General features: G+C 39.1%; 1 protein-coding gene across 1 annotated transcript in view; it reads right to left on the bottom strand.

Annotated features, from left to right (window-relative positions):
- LOC134487457 (sodium/hydrogen exchanger 10-like) overlaps nucleotides 1–18,540 on the bottom strand; it is a 145,998-nt gene that overhangs the window by 27,114 nt on the left and 100,344 nt on the right. Inside the window, exons 17-19 of the mRNA XM_063289270.1 lie at nucleotides 16,847–16,996; nucleotides 15,922–15,973; nucleotides 7,152–7,300 (exon numbers count right to left, since the gene is read on the bottom strand). Of these exons, the coding sequence (XP_063145340.1) occupies nucleotides 7,152–7,300; nucleotides 15,922–15,973; nucleotides 16,847–16,996 (351 nt within the window). The remainder of the gene's footprint in view (nucleotides 1–7,151; nucleotides 7,301–15,921; nucleotides 15,974–16,846; nucleotides 16,997–18,540) is intronic.

Below are 18,540 nucleotides of genomic sequence, written 5' to 3'. Positions count from 1 at the left end.
GAGGTAAAAATGGATCTAAAAAACACATACTACTATATTTTTCTGATAGATGCAGAGGCCTTTCTTACAATGTGCTGATAATATTTATTATAATTTCAAATATGTCAAGAAATTTTCCTGAGCTGCTGTTGTTATTTAATTAGAGGACATTTTTTACTGCTCTCTAAAAACACTGAGAACTAACATGAAACAGATTGTTTACCTTTAACTGTGGTTGTCTGAGAGGGCCATCTTTGCATTTAGGTATATTGGTGATGTCCTTTTATTGGGAATCTTCCAAAGTTGAGGAGGACTTTTGAGTAGAAGTATGACCCCACTGTACATAATCTTGGGTGTGCTCCTCCTATCCCCTCAGTTCCAATGACTGATACAGTAAAGGAACTGGAAATGCATTATGTGGAGGAAACCATAACTGAGGCCAGTGCTTTTGATACATGTTGGTAAAGGCTTATTTGCTAACTGACAGCAGAAGCATATAGTGTGTACAATCCACCTGGAAAGAGTTTGAAATTAAGCTAACTAGTCTACATGATGCCAAGAGGGAGATTAGAAAGTGTTGCCACAGTTCAATGCACTCTAGACAGTAGGCCAAGACCCATTGTGCACCTAAAGGCCTCCAAATCCATAGATAGGTTCATTAACAAAAACAGACAGATCCACAAGTTGATTCAGTTAACTGTTGAAAACTAGTTTTGGAACAGAGCAAGAGAAGCATGATGTTAAGATGGAACTATCAATAATGCACAACTTGGGTTGAAACTTGAACTTCTTAGTATCAATATTTAAAACACAAGCTTTCCAAGGTCAATATTTTGAAACAGTATCCAGTCACAGCTTGAAAAGCTACCCACAACAAAACTTTCTCATACAGTCTAAAAATAGTTTCAGTTTCAGATCCAACAAAATCTCTTAATTAAGTAAAAAATCTTTTGCATAAAAATATAAAAAATAATAGAAATCAGCAGACAATTTTATCGCCTTAGAAAGTAAAAAATTCTCAGTAAAAACAGTACATCTTTTAGATTCCTTGCTTGACTTATAATCCTTAAAATAGGTAAATCTCAATTAAAAATAATTCACAAAAAATAATGATAAATCCACCAAGAGAAATAGTATTTCTGTATCGGAAATAGCTTCTTAAGATCCAATAAGTAAAGTACAAAAGTGAATTAAGAAGTGGGGTGGTTGGAACTGGTGTCCCTTTAAGGGCTTCAAAAACGCAGTTTGGACAAGATGATTCTCCCACTTCACTGTTCCACTCACTGATCGATCGTCGAATCCATGACCCTCTGGCAAGATGCAGCTGTCTAGAAGACCTGGGGAGTGATTCCAAGCTTTCCTCCTTCCCGGGGAATGATTTGGGGCCCAGAATCTTGCCTGAGCCACCAGTTAAACACCGTGCTGCCAATCTAGCCAAGAAAGCCAGCTAGAAACGATCTTCTGCCATTAATCCCCCACTGGAAGTCCCCCCCCCACTGCAAGTTCTAATAAGAGATCATTCTGTTTCTGCATTTATATCAAGTTGGCAACCACTTTTGGATTACTTGCTTGTAATAGAAAAAAATGATGTTTTGATTTTGGGTTTTACAAATTGAATGGTTTGCTTTAATAGAAATAATGTTAAGACAGGTTAATTAATTGTAAGAGATTAGATCTGTAAACTTATCTATATCTGTATCGGAGAAAGTTGGAAGTCACTTTCCTTTTCTGTTTTCTTTCTATTGACACTTTTATAGTTTGTTCTTTTTTCTTTAGTTCTGTTTTCTATCTCTTCTATATTCTCTTTTGTTTGTATCTTAACCATATCTTGAAAATAATAAAATTTAATTTTTTTTAAAAAAAGGGCTACAGTTTAGCCATTTGTTCTCTGGAGGGCCAGAGGAGACTGTCCAATGACATGATGATATTCATTTTATTTTCAACATTTCTATAGTGCCACAATTAGACCATTCCAGCCAAGGTGGTGATGGGCTGGGGATGTTATGACGGGACCCGGAGGGCAGGCCATCTTCGGGGAAGATCCCCCCTGTGTTTGTTACTGGTGGCATGTTCTGGCCCTCTGTGGTCATACCCAGGCCCTGGACAGCAGATCCTCGTGAGCCCTGGTCTCTGGCTGCTGCTTCTCAATGCCAGGTCAGTGAACAAGGTCAGTGAACAAGGCCCCCCTCATATGTGACTTGATCACAGAGGAGGGGGCAGACCTGGTGTGTATCACCAAGACCTGGCTGGGCTCAGAAGGGGGAGTAGCCCTTTCTGAAATGTGCCCAGCCAGGGTTCAGGTCTGGCACCAGCCAAGACACCAGGGCAGGGGAGGAGGGGTGGCAGTTGTCATCAGAGAATCTTTGGTGGCCTTCAGGGGCACTGTTCTGCAAGTGGCTGGTTGCGAGACCCTGTTTTTCAAGCCAGGTTCCCAAGAACAGTTGGGGGTGTTGCTACTGTAGCAGCCACCTTGCTGTGTAGCAACCTCCCTGCCTGAGCTGCTGGAGGCTGTCTTGGGATTGGTGGTGGAGTTCTCCAGACTTATGGTTCTGGGGGACTTCAACCTGCTGTCCCTGGGGCATGCCTCTGAGGCAGCTTGGGAGTTCATGGCTACCATGGCAGCCATGGGCCTGTCCCAGATTATTCGGGACCCAACTCAAGACAGTGGTCTCATCCCAGACTTGGTTTTCTTGTCTGAGCAGTGGCAACGTGATCTGAGGGGAGAGCTAGATCTGCCCCCGTTGTCATGGTCAGACTACACCCTGGTGACCCTGAGATTCTTTTGTGCTGCCCTACTGCCTGCCAACAGACTGCTGTGAGAGGCAGGACCCATTTGATTGGCCCCCAGTGACTGATGGACCCGGTAGGGTTCCAGAGAGAGCTGGGGGTTATTCCTGAGGACCTGCTGCACAGGATCCTCCAGACTGTAAATGCCACCACTTGTCATCTAGACCCATGCCCTTCCTGGCTGGTAAAATCAGCCCAGGAGGTGACTTGTGGTTGGGTTAATGCATCCTTGAGGGAGGGAGGGTTTCCAGCTGCCTTTAAGGAGGCACTGGTGCACCCCCTCCTCAAGAAGCCATCCCTGGACCCTACTATACTGGGCAATTTCCACCCTGTTTCCCACCTTCCCTTTTTGGGAAAGTTGGTTGAGAAAGTGGTTGCGTTGCAGCTCCAGAGGATTCTGGAGGAAACGGATTATCTGGACCCCTTTCAGTCGGGTTTCAGGCTGGGATATGGGATGGAGACCATATTGGTCACACTTATGGATGATCTCTGGTGGGAGCGGGGTGGAGGGAGTGCATCCATCCTGGCTCTCTTGGACCTCTCAGCAGCTTTCGATACCATCAACCATGGTATCCTTTTGGGGAGGCTCAGGGGGTTAGGGGTGGGCGGTGTAGTTTTGCGCTCGTTCACCTCCTTCCTCCAGGCCCGCTTCCAATTGGTGGAGATAGGAGAGGAGAGATCCAACCCTCGACCCCTCCATTGTGGGGTGCTGCAGGGTTTGGTTCTCTCTCCTCTCCTATTCAACATCTACTTGAAACCACTGGGTGAGATCATCCATCACCATGGGATGAGGTATCATCAATATGCTTCAGAAGCTTCAGCTGGTCCAGAATGTGGCTGCGTGGACAGCTATTGGTGCTGCAAAATCAGCCCATGTGACACCACTGTTATGCGAGCTGCATCGGATACCAGTTTGCTTCCGGGTCCAATTCAAGGTGTTGGTTATTACCTTTAAAGCCCTACATGGCATGGGACCAGGTTACCTGAGAAACTGTCTCATCCCCATAACATTGACCCACCCCACCTGGTCAGGCAGAGAGGGCATGCTACAGACCCCATCAGCAAAGGAATTCCATCTAGTGGGGTCCAGGAGGCAGGCCTTCTCTGCAGTGGCGGCCGCCCTTTGGAATATCCTCCCCCCAGAGTTGAGATGGGTTTCCTTGCTCCCGGCCTTCCCAAAGAATTTGAAGGCCTGGTTCTGCTGCCTTGCTTGGGATGGGAAAGGTAGCAGCTCCACCTGGGGATGGGTGGCACCATAGCACCCACTATTGATTGTGATTCTATCTCCTCTTGGGTTTTATATCTATTTATCTTATTTATATTTTTAGATTGTAATTTAGGTTTATATGTTTTTATTATCTTTTATTGTAAACCGCCCAGAGTCCCCCGTTGGGGGAGATGGGCAGTGATATAAATTTAAATAATAAATAATGAAATAAAATAAATCAAGGGGCATCTCTAAGTTGCAGACCTGCTGTTTTGGGGAGAGTGTGATCCCATGTGGTTGCTGGAAAAAAAAACAGCCACTCAGTCTTGCTAGGATTCAATCTCAACTTGTTTTGTCCAATCCATAGCCTTACAATCCCCAGACATCTCCTGTCTGGCTCCAGATGAGATGTTTAACTAGACAACCTCAGGGTATTGATAATATATCACCTAAACCACTGAACAACTTTTTCTACCAGCTTTATGTAGATGTTAAATAGTACGGGGAGAGGACTAAGCCTGAGGCACCCCATATAGAAAAGGCCACAAACTCGACTGCTCATACTCTCAATTAGTACCTCCCACTCAGGAGGGAATGGAACCAGTGTAAAATAGTATTTCTAATTTCCAACCCTTGTATCTTGACCCTAACCCTAATCCACAGTCAACATTATAAAAAACAGCTGAGAGATCCCACAGTGACTTTTTATTTTATTATTTTTAGTGGTTTGTGCATGATAATTTTTTTTAAACATGACAGAATATCAACAAGCTAATGGAAGCTGTCATAAAATCATTGACTCAAAATAATGCAACATATGTATAAAAACAAATGCTACATCAAGAAACACATACATAATAGGACTTCCAGTGGAGACATGGCAAGCTAAACATGTCTCCTAGGAGAGCAGATACAATGACCATGGCAAAGGCCAACCAAAGAACTGGAGAGTAGACCAGTCCCACGGAACCTCTCTGGATAAGGAGAGGATGGGAGATCACCTACATTAGCTCTGGACAGCTGCTCCTTGCGAGGAGACTGCAGGATAGTGGTCTCCAGCAGGTCTGAGTGCTGGGAGATGAAGGGATTATTCATCAAGCTCACAACTGTGGCAGCGCCTTTTAAAGGACACTAAGTTCGCTAACCTCACTTCTAATCCTTTTGGAAATTGTTTATGTAAATGTCTTAAGGTTATTAGAGGTCTTCAGAATGACATGTCTGAAAAGTCACCTGGTGAGTGTATTTTTATTCCTGAACAAACAAACAAACAAAATTAACTATAAGTTTAAGAACTTGAAGAATTTGAAATAAAAGGCTAAACAAGATTTTGAATTAAGAAAGTTATAAACAAACTAAGGGTCCAGATAAATTTGGAATATTGAAACCTTTACTATAAGGTTTTAAAATTAACTATATAAACAGCTTTTCATGAGAACCAGAATTATTTTGACTACCGCAAGTCATAACAGAGATAAGAGACCTTACGATTTAAATTGGACACTAGAGGGGACTAAAGTCCAGGCAAAAAAACTTTAAGATTGGGATTTACAAAATGACACAAAATACTATAACATTTGAAATATTAAAGGAGATCTTCAAAGAATGGGGTCAGAAATTAGTAGCTACAATATCAGTAGTGATGTCTGCTTCTATGGATAGGCTATGTCTAAAAGATATTAATGAAGGAATGGCAGATCTGAAACAAATTTTGCTTGATGCAGAAATAGTGAAACCAGAATTATTGGATTAAAACAAGTGTGGATTAAAAAACAGATGAAGTGTTCAAACTGGAAATACAAATGACAGGAAAAAGTATGGATTACAAGATAGAGAAGGGCCAAGAGAATGACCCTGATAAGGACTTTTTACTGAATACACAAAAGAAGCTGGTTAAAGCTTTGAAAATCAAAGGAGAAAACCAAGACAATGATCTGGATAATGACTTTCCACCGGATTTACAAAAGAGGTCTGCTAAAGCCTTGAAGAAGCCTCTGCAATGGGAAAGACATCTAAATGAATTAAAATAAAGACTGCTAGAAGTAAAACAAAGGTATATAAAGTAGGTTTGTTTGATCAAAGTTAAAATAAGACATGTTTTTATAAAGCTCTGGTAACTCTTTATAGACTTTTGCTGACACCAGGACTGAAAAGCTGATGATTTATGGTTTTGCATATAGAAGGGATGGGTTATGGGAAGAAGAGATATTTGTTTGTAACTTAATAGGGGGTGATGAGTTATCAAATTTGTTTTTATTTCTTGTGATAAAGACTGGAAGTCACTTCTTTACATATTTTTCTTTTTCTTCTACTTCTTTCCTTTTTCTATTTTCTATTATTATTTTTCTTTCTTTGCACTTGTTATGCTATCTTTTTCTTTTTCTGAGTTTAATTTGTATTGCTTTTATTATTATACTTTAAATCTTTAATAAAAATTAAGATGGGAAAAAAAGAAACACATACATAACAGAGAAAACAAAATTGCCCACTCAGGCCAGTTCACCAACTATACCTGGAAATCTTAGTGGTTCCAATGCAATGCCTTAAGATTTCTAGAGTTTACCTTGCTGAAGTCTTTTCAGATCTGATATCTAACCTACCCACTACCCATCAGAGTTGGAGCAACTGGAAAGTTTAATTAGCTCTCAGTTTCTTCTTCATACAACAAAATTTGGTTATGGGGTACCATTATATCATAATGTTAATTATATGATAACAAATCTGAAAGTGCACAATTTACTAAAAATAATGTTAAAATGTCAGAAAATTAGGAAGCAGAAGCAGTGGTTACAGGTTATAGTAGTTATGGCCACAACAAAGAAAGATGGAAAGAGAGTTTATCTTCAAGGAATTTTTAGAACACAAAGAAGCAGCAAAAAAACTATCTCAGCACTGATCTCAGGTTCCAGATAATAGTAGGAGCAAGTTATATTCACTTTCAAAAACTTGTGCACAAATCTGTGCAATAAGCAATTATACAGCCTTTTCATGTTCTCAAAATTCTCTCAATGAAAATGTATCTGTATGAGGTGAATAAAAATACTGTTTACTTTTACCTCCAGCTTTCTAGTTTTTAAAACTGGAAATCTCAGCATCCAAAAATTATAAATATAATTTGAAGATTTTTTTCTATATTAAAAGAAAAACCTCATGATTACATGTATAATTATGTTTGAATTACCTTATTTAATTCAACTCCTTCATTTTTATCCACAATTCCTCCTGAGATCATAAATTTAAGAGTTTCAAAAGCTGTATTTAGCACTGTCTGAACTGCTTGTTTGGTTTTCACAGCAATGACAATATCTGGATAGTCACGCTGCATTAACCCTAAAATAAACAAAAATATCTTTCATACAAGAAATGATAAATGCCATTCAAGTGAAGGAAAACTATTTAGGAATAAATGCCCCCTCCCCCAAGACTAGCAGCAGCTGCAGCTTTGGAGATATACAGAAATGGATCAGAGATGTCATGCCTAAAAAAAAATCTCAATTCTAGAATGTTCTGAACAAGGCTCTGAGTATGTGCAGAATTCCATTCATATGATGTACAAGATTTCAAATATGTTAATATAGCAAAACTCACTACATCACATTGAAGGACAGACAACAAAAATACAAAGCATTATTTTTCCAAAACTGAACATCCTTTACAGTGGTCCTCACTTAACAGCCACTCATTCAGCAACCATTCAAACTTGCAATGGCGCTGAATGAGTGGTACTTATGACCAAGCCTTGGAATTCTGGTTGTCGCAGCATCCCCACAGTCATGTGGTTGCCATTTGCGACCTCCTTTGCTGGCTTCCAACAAGTAAATTCAGTGGGGAAGCCAGCAGGAGGTCACAAATGGAGACCATGTGATGTCCTTGCTTAATGACTCATAGTGATTTGCTTAAACAACAGCAACCATATGGAATTGCCATCATGAAGCAGCGCAGTCACATGATGTTGCACTTTATAACCACGTTGGTTATGAACAGCAATTCTGGTCCCAATTGACATCATTTACTGAGGACTACCTGTATTGATTTTCAGCAATAAGATGCTAATACACAAATATGGGCCATCTCTTCAATTATTTTTAAAGAGTGTAATGTTGATAGTAGTCCTATAAGGTTGGATTAAAAAAAAACAACTAAAGGGAAAAAGAAAAATATCAACAGTTTCTTCCAGTCCTATTGACTTTAGTAAGACTTTAAATGAAAGACAAGTTTTTTCTTAAGATTTTGAATAAAAAGACAACTTCCTTCCTGCAAGTTTTTTGTGTCCAAGAAACCATTCCATAATCTCTGAGATAACATTTCCCTATGGACAGCAAACATTACCCAGCCCTCTCAGACTAGACTGGAAAAGCAAAGTGAACTCCCTCAATGCCCCTCAGAAATATACACATAGTGTGACGATCATGATCCTTTAGCTGTTGAATTAGGAACTCCCAGCACAAGCCATGAGGATATGAAGAGTCTTTAATTAAAGCCAGTGACCCATTACACGTTAAAGATTCGAGTGAAGAAAACCCATGAAGCTGACAGTTTAAATCGTCAGGATTCTCCCCCCCTCCCCTGCTTCAGAGACCCTCGGCTTTTACACCACCTCTCTTTCCCTCAGTTTTCAGGTCCTTCCCATCCCGGACCATTCAACTCAATATTTCCGCCCTTCGATCTGTCCTTGGTGCTGAATTTCACACCGCAGTACTTTGATCACTGCAGTTTTGCAGATCTGCGACTAACCTAAGCTGCCCCCCCCCCCCAAGTAAGCATTCTTACCCACTCTGCCAGTTTGGCAGTTTCCCACCAATTCCTCCCCACTCCCTGCTTTGATAAATTGACAGGATGTTTCTTCCTGGACCCACGGCAGCATATACAATCCTGACATATTGCCCCCCTGAAAACAAAGCCCCACCTTCAAAGCGTTAAATTACAATACATTGCATTTTGCATGTACACATTTTCCAAACTCTCTATTTCAGCTTTGCAGGGAAATTGCCATGAAATCTTTTTATCAGAACAGGTGCTCGCCCACCCACTCACTCTGGGCTTTGGGAAAACGTTTCCATTGTATTAAATAATGCAGCAACCCCCCCGCCCCCAGTACCATCTAGAATCCAGTATCTCTTGCACTTCAAAGTGCTGCTCCCCATTAATCATCACTGGAGCCAGCGGAGGTTGCTCTGAATGCCAGCATTCCGAGTCCCTAACTGGTTCTAGTAGGCTGCAATGGAAAATGGGGTGGATTTTTCTCAAATTAATTGGTAACTGTAACTGTGCTATCACATCATTGATTATCTTAGTGAGAAAAAGGTCCCATGTACTTTGGACCTAGCTTTTTCGAGGCCTGTGAAGACTTTAGAAATTTGGTAGACAAATATACTTTCTCCCTACTTTCAGTGGCCATTCTGGTGCTCACTTCTAAAATATCTAAAATACTGATTTTTGATACAACTGCTTTCAACCTGAAAGAAGAAATATTGTTAATTATAGGAAGTCAAGGAATTTGCTCAGAAATCAGTATCAATCTCTCTTATATGTACAGTGAATCAAAAATCTTAGGAGGGAAGAATGTTCTTAAGATACAAAGAAAACATGCAGTAAATAATCAACTTTTTTTCCTGGGCTGAACATTTCATTTACATTGGATACATCTGGACAGTAAAATCCAAGGGCTTTCAAACGATTCACTTATGAAGTATCCAGACACTACAGCTGCCAAAAGCTGTATCCACAAATGAAAATACATCTATTTTATATTGCCTTGAAAATATATACAGGGAAGCTTGAGTGGTTGTTTATATAAATCTCCCCTACTAATGCACTATAGTCGAAGAAAAGAAACCACAACTCTGCATAGAGAAAGCAGTGATTTCTTACAATTGAAGACTGGCAGATGATATTTGGGGGCAGTGATTCCCCTCTCTAAAGACCAGGCCCATAATAATTTAGCCCCTGGGTTTGAGGAGACAATAACCTGGCTATTGGCCAGATTCAATTTCCATCTCTGCCCCACACCAAGATAAACATTTTCACATCAACCTAGTGAATTCCAGTATGCACGCTAAAGACAGAGGGAAAGAATGAGAACTCCTGTAACTAGGCAGGTTGATATGGGCATACAGAGTATCACATGCTAAAGAGATTCAGCTTGATTGCTCCCGATGCTAACTAAGGAAAGACACTCCCAAAGGTAATTGAATGCCCTCTGAAAGCCTCACACCCATACTTTCTTATCCCTGTGGATGTGCAATAGGCAATCCTGACTTAGAAACTGCATTCTCTGAGCTATAGCAATATAGGACTGCAAAGGGAAGTGTATTTTGCATAGTAAAATACCCACTGTATAGGCCTTGGACATGCGATATGACACCTGTAAGATATGGAAAAATACAATTTGTAAAGAAATAATGAAGATCTATATATATATAGCCATATAAGGCAATATCATATAGATCATGGTTGGGGGAGATTTTAAGGTGTAAATACTAATATTAGGTAATAGCAAAGAAGCAATATGTGTATATAAGTTCAAGCTAGTGAGCCACACAATGTTAAATACTTAAACCAACATGAAGGAGATAGTGGGGAAAACTCATCAAATGATAAGAACTAACACAGGTAAAGATTTAAATGTGTAAAAGCCTTGGGATAATGAGGTGAAAACTGGCAGGCTTACAAATAAGGTAACAACTTAGAATGCTTTCAAAAGGAACAAAGGGAAGAAATGGGCCTAATTAAAAGCTTAGCCTTCAGATGTCTTGTAGTCTAACACTGACCAACAGAGGAGACATATGCTAGATGTGTGATAAGAACATCAAACGGAGGCTCCTCCAGGATGTGCTAAACAAGGAGATAGAGTAAATGTCACCATATGAGAGATTGGCCTATAAAGATTTCAATGTGTGAAAACCTTGGAATGTTTAAAATGTTTCAAAATGAGGCTTTTACAAGTGTAAGCAAAATAAGATAGAGGGGTCCAGGGGATGAGGCGGTCGGAAGATTGTGCGTCTGAGAGTACCCAGCCAATGGGGAAACAGGCCAGAAAAGGGGGGTGAGGGCTGGACAGGGAAAGGTATAAGAAAGTGTGTATTTGTAATTTTGGGTGTGGCATCTCTCCTTTGGATCAGACTCTGTGTAGCCTGGTCAAGGTGCCCACCACGCTTTGCAAACCGCTCAAATAAAGTAAGTTCCTTTTCAGAGATCTCTGGTCTGGGTTTCTCATTATTTTTATATCTAACACACCCATGGCAGATATGTGACTACAAACACTTGCCTTCTGTTCACGAGGTTCTGTGCCTTGATTTGAAAGAACAACAACAACAACAACCTTTAAAATTACATGGAAAGCTAGCGTACTGCAAAAATATAACCTTCATTTCCAATAATGCTTTTGGAGTCCTGTATATATTTTGGTGGCATCCTTAGATAATAAATGTGATAGGATCTGCATATAGGAAAAAAAAATACAGAAAAGCTGAAGTGGTAGAAAGCAGTCTGGTAGGCTAAAGAGAGTGGGGGTAACCTGGGCAGTTTTATCTTATGGTAAATGGCCCTTTGGTGATTGGCTTTGCTTACAATGGCTGCCATTTTGTGAGAACCGATAACATGCTTCCAAAATTCTTAAGGTCCAGAATGGGGACCCCCTGGTACAGGCATTATATGTGACATTAAGCCTCAACCTTGTTAACATTGTAAAACAACAGTGTTATTTTATGTTTTACCATTTGCTTTTCAGTAGCCCTCAGGAAATACTGCAGTTAATAGTACTTCTATTATATAGAATGTTAATAAGAATTTATTACTTACTGTGTATTAATACTGTATTAATATTAATTCTGTAAAAATTAATCAGAGATATTTAATTGTATTTCAGGTTCTTCTACAATGCATTAGCTAAGCTGTAATGGAAGACAGCAAAAGGTGCTTTATGTGCAGCAGGCACTGGATTACAGATATACCCATTTTAAAGAACGTTTGTGTTGTAAGCACAATAGAACATTGTGTAATGCTGTAATAGAATATTTACAGTCCCTGTGATCAAGAGAGGAAGTCATTATATAATGGAAACCTCCTGTAATTATTCACAATCATTTGTAGGTCTGAAAGCTATGGTTGTTTTTGCCACTACGGTATCACTAAATCCTGTTCTCAAACACTGACTAATTATTTAAGCAATGAGATAGAGGTAGAACAGATTCCATGACCATTAGCATGGAAATGCATTGCCTAACCAATTGGGATTGTTGAATAACTTCAGTTCTGGGAGCATCAGTTTGATCAATGGATTTCATAAATAGCTTTATTGTAGTTTCTCTAAAGAAGGAAAAAATGATGCAGTCTTTATGTCTTCAATTTACAATTATTTTGATGATCAACTTCCTTCTTTACCTATCTGCCAATGAGTGCATTTCTGAGATAAAATGCTATCAGAAAGATGTAATAACAAATATATCACTTCCACAGTTGTAAAATCACCTGAAGAAAAAAGAGTAGATTCAACCTCAATGGATGACTTAAAGGGGGAATTGTTAAATGGACAAATGTGACTGAGCCACTTTCCTCAATAATATGGGCAAAAACATCTAGTTTTTTTGGGAAACAGTCTACTTCTACTGAGCTTTAGTGTGCACTTTTCTTTTGTTTTTCTCCATCATTTCTTCTCTTGTTTGTTTTCTTTTTTATTTACTTTGGTGCCTTACCATGTGGAACCTAAGACCTCACAGTTATTTTTTTGCAAGTCATTCAGCTGCAAGAGTAAACTGGATGGATATACTTCAGCTCTTTGGGTCTTCCCTTGGACTTCAGAACTACATATCTCATGTTTAGGAGAGGGCAGTTGAATTGAAGTAGGCCATGCTAAAAGAGTTTTATTGTGTGGGCACAGAAGAATTGATTGCCTTACCCAACTACTGGCATACCTTTGGGAATGGGGTTCGAAACTATGGCATCTGCTGGCTCTGACTCTCAGAGTGCAGGTGGCTCTTGGAAGAGTCTTCATAAAATTACATTCCCAAAGATACTACTTCTTTAATCTGTGACAAACTTCCAATCATAAATTATGGCCAGAATTGACCCTTGGACTTCAGATCTACATATCTGGTTCTTACAAGATCTGTAGAACTGCAATCCCCTATGATATCAGGCAAAAAGGGAAATTTTTCTGATTACCTAAGTGCCCTATCAAACTAAAAAAGTATGAGAAGAAGCAGGTGAAAGAGAACTCAGTACCAAAGGGTTTCAGGAAGTTGCCTTTTCATGTTAAAATAGCTGAGGGAGTTCTCTGGGATGGATACTTATGCACAGAAACTATTGTGAAATAAACTGTGATTTATGTACTCATCCAGTGTGTCAATGAAGACCATGGAATTTAAGGCACTGATGACTGTCAGTCATGCAGACACTCTTTCCATTTCCTTTTTTTTTTTCCTTTTAGGAACTACTGAAAAAAAAATTGCAAGTGAATATTGGCGACTCAACTCTGATTGCACTAATATATACCACCAGCAATATATAAGACACAAGTACTATAAAAACATTTTATTTACAGCATGGTCCATGTACTGCAATGGAATACTAGCCTGAAATCTCTAATTTATTAACATGATCATCTTCCTTTGTTACCACTACTACAATGACTAACCCAAACAAGCTATCAAAATGACCATAAGTCTAGGTAACTGTCTGAAAAGAAGCTTACTTCTCAGAACAGTTTATCTGACAGTCATTTTCCATAAGACAAAGTACCCGCAATACAAACAGGAAGTGTGAAATAGCAGCAAGATAAAATTGAGTGGCCCTCATTCCTTATCAGATGTACCATACATGAGGTTGACAGTCCTAAAGCTGGAGTCACCCTTTTGTAATTTCCATAATGCTTGGGATTCAGTGAAACCTGCTGTGATCCTACATAGCGAAGTCAAAACTCATGTTAATTCCTGGAAGACTCAGAATTTACTGTGTTGAGAACAAAACATCATGAGTTGGTCAGGGAAGCATAAAACTACTGCCAAGTGAGATGTTTCAGGAGCTGAAAGTTGAGTATTATTCTCACTTCCTCTAGGACTTGCAATTCTCAATTTTCCTGACACCAGGCATTTTCTAGGATATTTTGGAGCAAAATGCCCCAATAAGCCAAAGTAAAAATACAAGCAGCAGTTGAGCTGCAATTATATCTACAGCACAGTCACTAACCTACTAGGATTCACACACTGTGGACCCCTTCACTCCACTAGTGGTCCACCAATCCTTATCTATAATTCAGTAAAACCTTGAAAAGTCTTTCTACTAGCTCTAGTTTGCCTAGAAACTCATCAGTCACATCCTTTTAGTAATGATCCAGCCATATGATCTCTTTTCTGTTCAGATCTTATTTGCTGAAACTCACTCATGCATACTGAGACAGAGTGATGTCCCTGTAAAAAGCAATGAATCAGGCATTTTGAAACCATACCTCAAGAGTGTCTGAAATAGTCATGGCACAGCTCCTTTGTTCATCCTGTCTCTATTTATTTACATAATCTGTCTCATACTAGATAAGGCCAAGAGGGAATTCTACCACTTCCAAACCAAGCATAATTCTGAAGACAGCAAGGCAAGGAGCATGGGTTCAAATGATGAAGATAGTGGGCAGGCAGATTCACGTGAGATGATGCATTCTTCAAATATCTTGAACACAACTTGCTAAGGTTTTATAAAATAATAACCAAGACCTTGACTGAGAATGGAAAAAGAGGGACGCTTGTATAAATTAAACAGAAAAATAACTAGATGCCTGTAGGTTTTGTTTTTTATTCTGGAGTGGTCCATCTATGCAGACACAATAGGTTCTATACCTATACCAAGCCTTGTTTCAGAAGTTTCTAGAGCATCGCCAGCATTTTGGCAGGCCTTACATCCTCATCCTCAATACATGTTAAAGGGACAGGAATTCTGCATTTCCGTTTAATTTATAATACAGGGATTCCTCAAGTTACGACAGCAGTTGGGACCGGGATGGTCATCACTAAGTGACGCAGTCGTAAAGCGTGATGTCATGTGACCACATCTCTTAACAATGGCAATCCAGGCAGTCCTGGTTGCTGTCATAACTCCAAGATGTACAGGTTGTTTAGCGGAAAGCGTGAGTCCCAGGTAAGGAGCGAGGGGGTGCTGCAGGGGCATAGAGGAGGCCTTGGAAGACCCAGCACAGGCCGTGCACAAGTTGGGGGAGGGGGTTGCTGTGGGCACAGATGCGTGTGTGCGAGTGCAGGGAGGCTGAGGGAAGGAGGGCTTGGGCACATGCATGTGAGTGCAGGAAGGCCAAGGGAAGGAGGGTGCAGTGCACAGGAAGGTTGGGGGGGAGATTTACCAAAGCAACTTTGCTTGTGGGAAGCCAGTAGGGAAGGTCACAAATGGCAATCACATGACTGTGGGACACTGCAACCGTCATAAGTGTGAGCTGGTTGCCAAGCGCCTGAATTGCGATCACATGACCACAGGGGCGCTGAACAGCTGGAACATCAAGGACTGGTTGTAATTACCCCTTCATTCAGCACCGTTGAAACTTGGAACAGTCGCTGAACAAGTGTCAGTAAGTGAAGACTACCTGTAGTCTATGCAGTATCTTATGAATGAAAGCATAAGAAAGAACAGGAAAGTTAAGTAAGTTGGTGTGACTGCACAGATAACTACTTGAAGTATTGCAATCAAAACAAGCAACTTTTTTCCTCTATAATTAGTGTGCAGTATCATAAAGGGCTGAGCAGGATGTAAAATTATTGAAGGGAGAGCAGATGCATAGGAAACCATGGAGCTTAGCACTGTCTTTCTGATTGTGCTTGCTTTGGGTAGCTCCTTCATGTGCATAGAAAATGCTGTTCTGGCTTTGTAAGAATTGATGCTATGGAAATTAATGCTGCATTAATGAAATGAAAACAATATTAACGTTCATAATAATAATAACCTCTTTAAATGCATACCTAACTCTTTCATGGCTTCTTGTTTGTTTTTTTCCAAAATTTTGTTAATTTCCTGTTAAAAAGGGATATATAGATTTATATTAATCAAATTATAAATATCCAAGCAAGACCAGTTTAAATAGTAGCACTCTTCCCAACAGGCCACAGAGCACAACGCCTAAGCTTGTTTTTCTCCCTTCTATTTCTTCACACTATGACTTTATCCATGTATGATGTCTTATACACTGTTAGTGACTACCATTATTTTTTTAGATAAAGATTGCAATAAAAATATTTAAATGAATTGTTTATAATTATCTATATCTTACTTTGCTCCATCTCAAAAATTAGAGATATTAATGCAAATCAACTCTAAAACAGATTTCTGCTAGAACACAAACACAGTATTTCTGCTAGAACCACACACACACACACACACACTTGTGAATCATGATTACGACAATCAGGAGAAACAGTAGGGAAATCCAAAATCATGAGAAAAGGGTATATTTCGAAGGCATAATCTCATTCTCCTAACTGTTCAAGAATTTACACTGAGTTTCCACAATGGGAATACTTACCCTTTTTAAGAAAAAATGAATATACCTGGAAGATAAGCATTTTCTTGCCTTTAAACAGGGACTCTACATTTCTGGGGACTGTGTCTCTCTGATGGAAAACAGAATCAATCTGTGGAGCGTACCAGTAACATAACCATTTAAATGAAACTGAACTGCTTTTTAGAGGTTCAGTTCCATAGTCTGTCTTTTTAACTTTTGGTTTATGTTTGTGCATTCATATATATTATGTCATAGCAATGTATATGTAACAATATTTCTCTGATGTAAATATATTTTCAAAGTATGTTCTTATTATTTAAAGAAAGTAAATGAAGAAAGATATGACAGATACATCTTCTCTTTAAATATATGGCTATTTTACTCACAGCATAAACTTTCTCATGGCCAGCAATCTGTTCAATTAAACATTTTATATCTTCTTCACCTTGAACATATCCTTTGGCAATATCATAATGGAAAGTGAGCTGTCTATTTATTTGTTTATTCAACAAGAAAATCATTTTGGGTATCACTAGCTGAAATAGATAACATACTAAAAATCAGTATTTTTTTCCACACCCCTCCTGTGGTTTCTCTGTATCATCCTTCCCATCAAAGCTACTTCTTTGTCCACATCTATACCTTGTCTTACTTCCCCATAATAAGTGTATTTCTATTAATCTCCTGTTTCACCTTCCCAAATTCCAACATTACTTTGTCTGCTTTCCCCAGAACAATACTAATTTCTGCAGCTTCCCTATTCCTTCTGAGGTTTCCTATTGCTTTTTTCAGACCTCCACAGCTTTCCTAACTCCCCAACCACAGTAGTGTTGCTTGCTTCATCTCTCCTAGTTTTTTTTAAACCTACCTTCCTTATTTCTGTACCTTTCCACTTTTACATTTTTCTGTTGAGAAAAAAGACAGTAGAAGAAGCAAGAAAACATAGGACACACAAGGGTTATAAATGCAAGATCATACTATCTGAACACCATCATCAATTACATTTAATGAATGAGGAAAGGCAACTGTGCAGTAAATGCCTCCCCTAGAAACATCCTTGGTACCAAATTACATTGGGCCTTTTAAGCACTTTGAATTGTGCCTTGAATAACCATGAGTGAAGGTGATGAAAGAAATGAAGCTGCATTTGGCTTGCAGCTACCCAATATATTTTTCTTTAGAAGGAATGCTGCTGAGTCTCACATGACTTTCAAGATCAACCTTTCATTCTGCATTATCTTGCCAGATTAACACCTAAAAGATCCTCACTACTGCTTGCTTTTAAGTTTGGGAGCTTGGGAAAGTTCTGAGAAGGTTACAGAATGACTCTAAGGATGGGCATTGGTGAAAAATGTTATGGAGCAAATTGGTTTGGTTTGAAGAATTCTGATGAATGACTATGAAGGAAAATGTGTGTGTATAGTTACATAAAGATGGAAAGAGGAGATTAGAAATTATTTAGAAGGGAACTGAGTGTGAAATTGGGAATATTCAAAGAGAGACTCTGATAAGTTTGCAGTGTAGAATGAAAGTGTTTGCCAATAAAAGGAGTAGGTTCTCCTAAAAAGAGAGAAGATTTAAATTCAAGTGAATGATTTAATATAATGGGAATTAGATCCATTCTGTTTTGTATTAATCAACCAGGTGAGAATCATGCTATGAGAGATGTAGTCCCATGAAATCCTATGTAATCCAATCTGTTTAATTAAAAGAAAAGCTGATAGGAAACTATTGTCCTTTTTCAATTTAGGAGGAAAAAAAATCAGCCAATGATTTTCTCATTCTAGACAATTCTCTTCCACTATTTGGAAATACCTACTATTAAGAAACAGCTATACAATCAGTAAGAACTATCTATTGGAGAACAGATAGCTTTATGCAGCAGAACAAATGCATGGAGAGAAAGCTATGCTAAAATAAGGATTAAAACTCTTGTAAGATAAACATTCTTGAGGCTGGTACTTGTGTGAAAAAAATAAAATATGCTTCTTTAGGAAATAACATGGAGATAGGAAAGCCTAAATTAATTAAGTCTATTTATTGCTAAGAGCATATAATTGTGCTCTTTTCCATTATCGTC

Source organism: Candoia aspera, chromosome 1, assembly GCF_035149785.1.
Source record: "Candoia aspera isolate rCanAsp1 chromosome 1, rCanAsp1.hap2, whole genome shotgun sequence".
NCBI classification, from domain to species: domain Eukaryota; kingdom Metazoa; phylum Chordata; class Lepidosauria; order Squamata; family Boidae; genus Candoia; species Candoia aspera.
The sequence above is the reverse complement of the archived record's forward strand: the minus strand, read 5'-3'. Positions and strand labels throughout refer to the sequence as shown.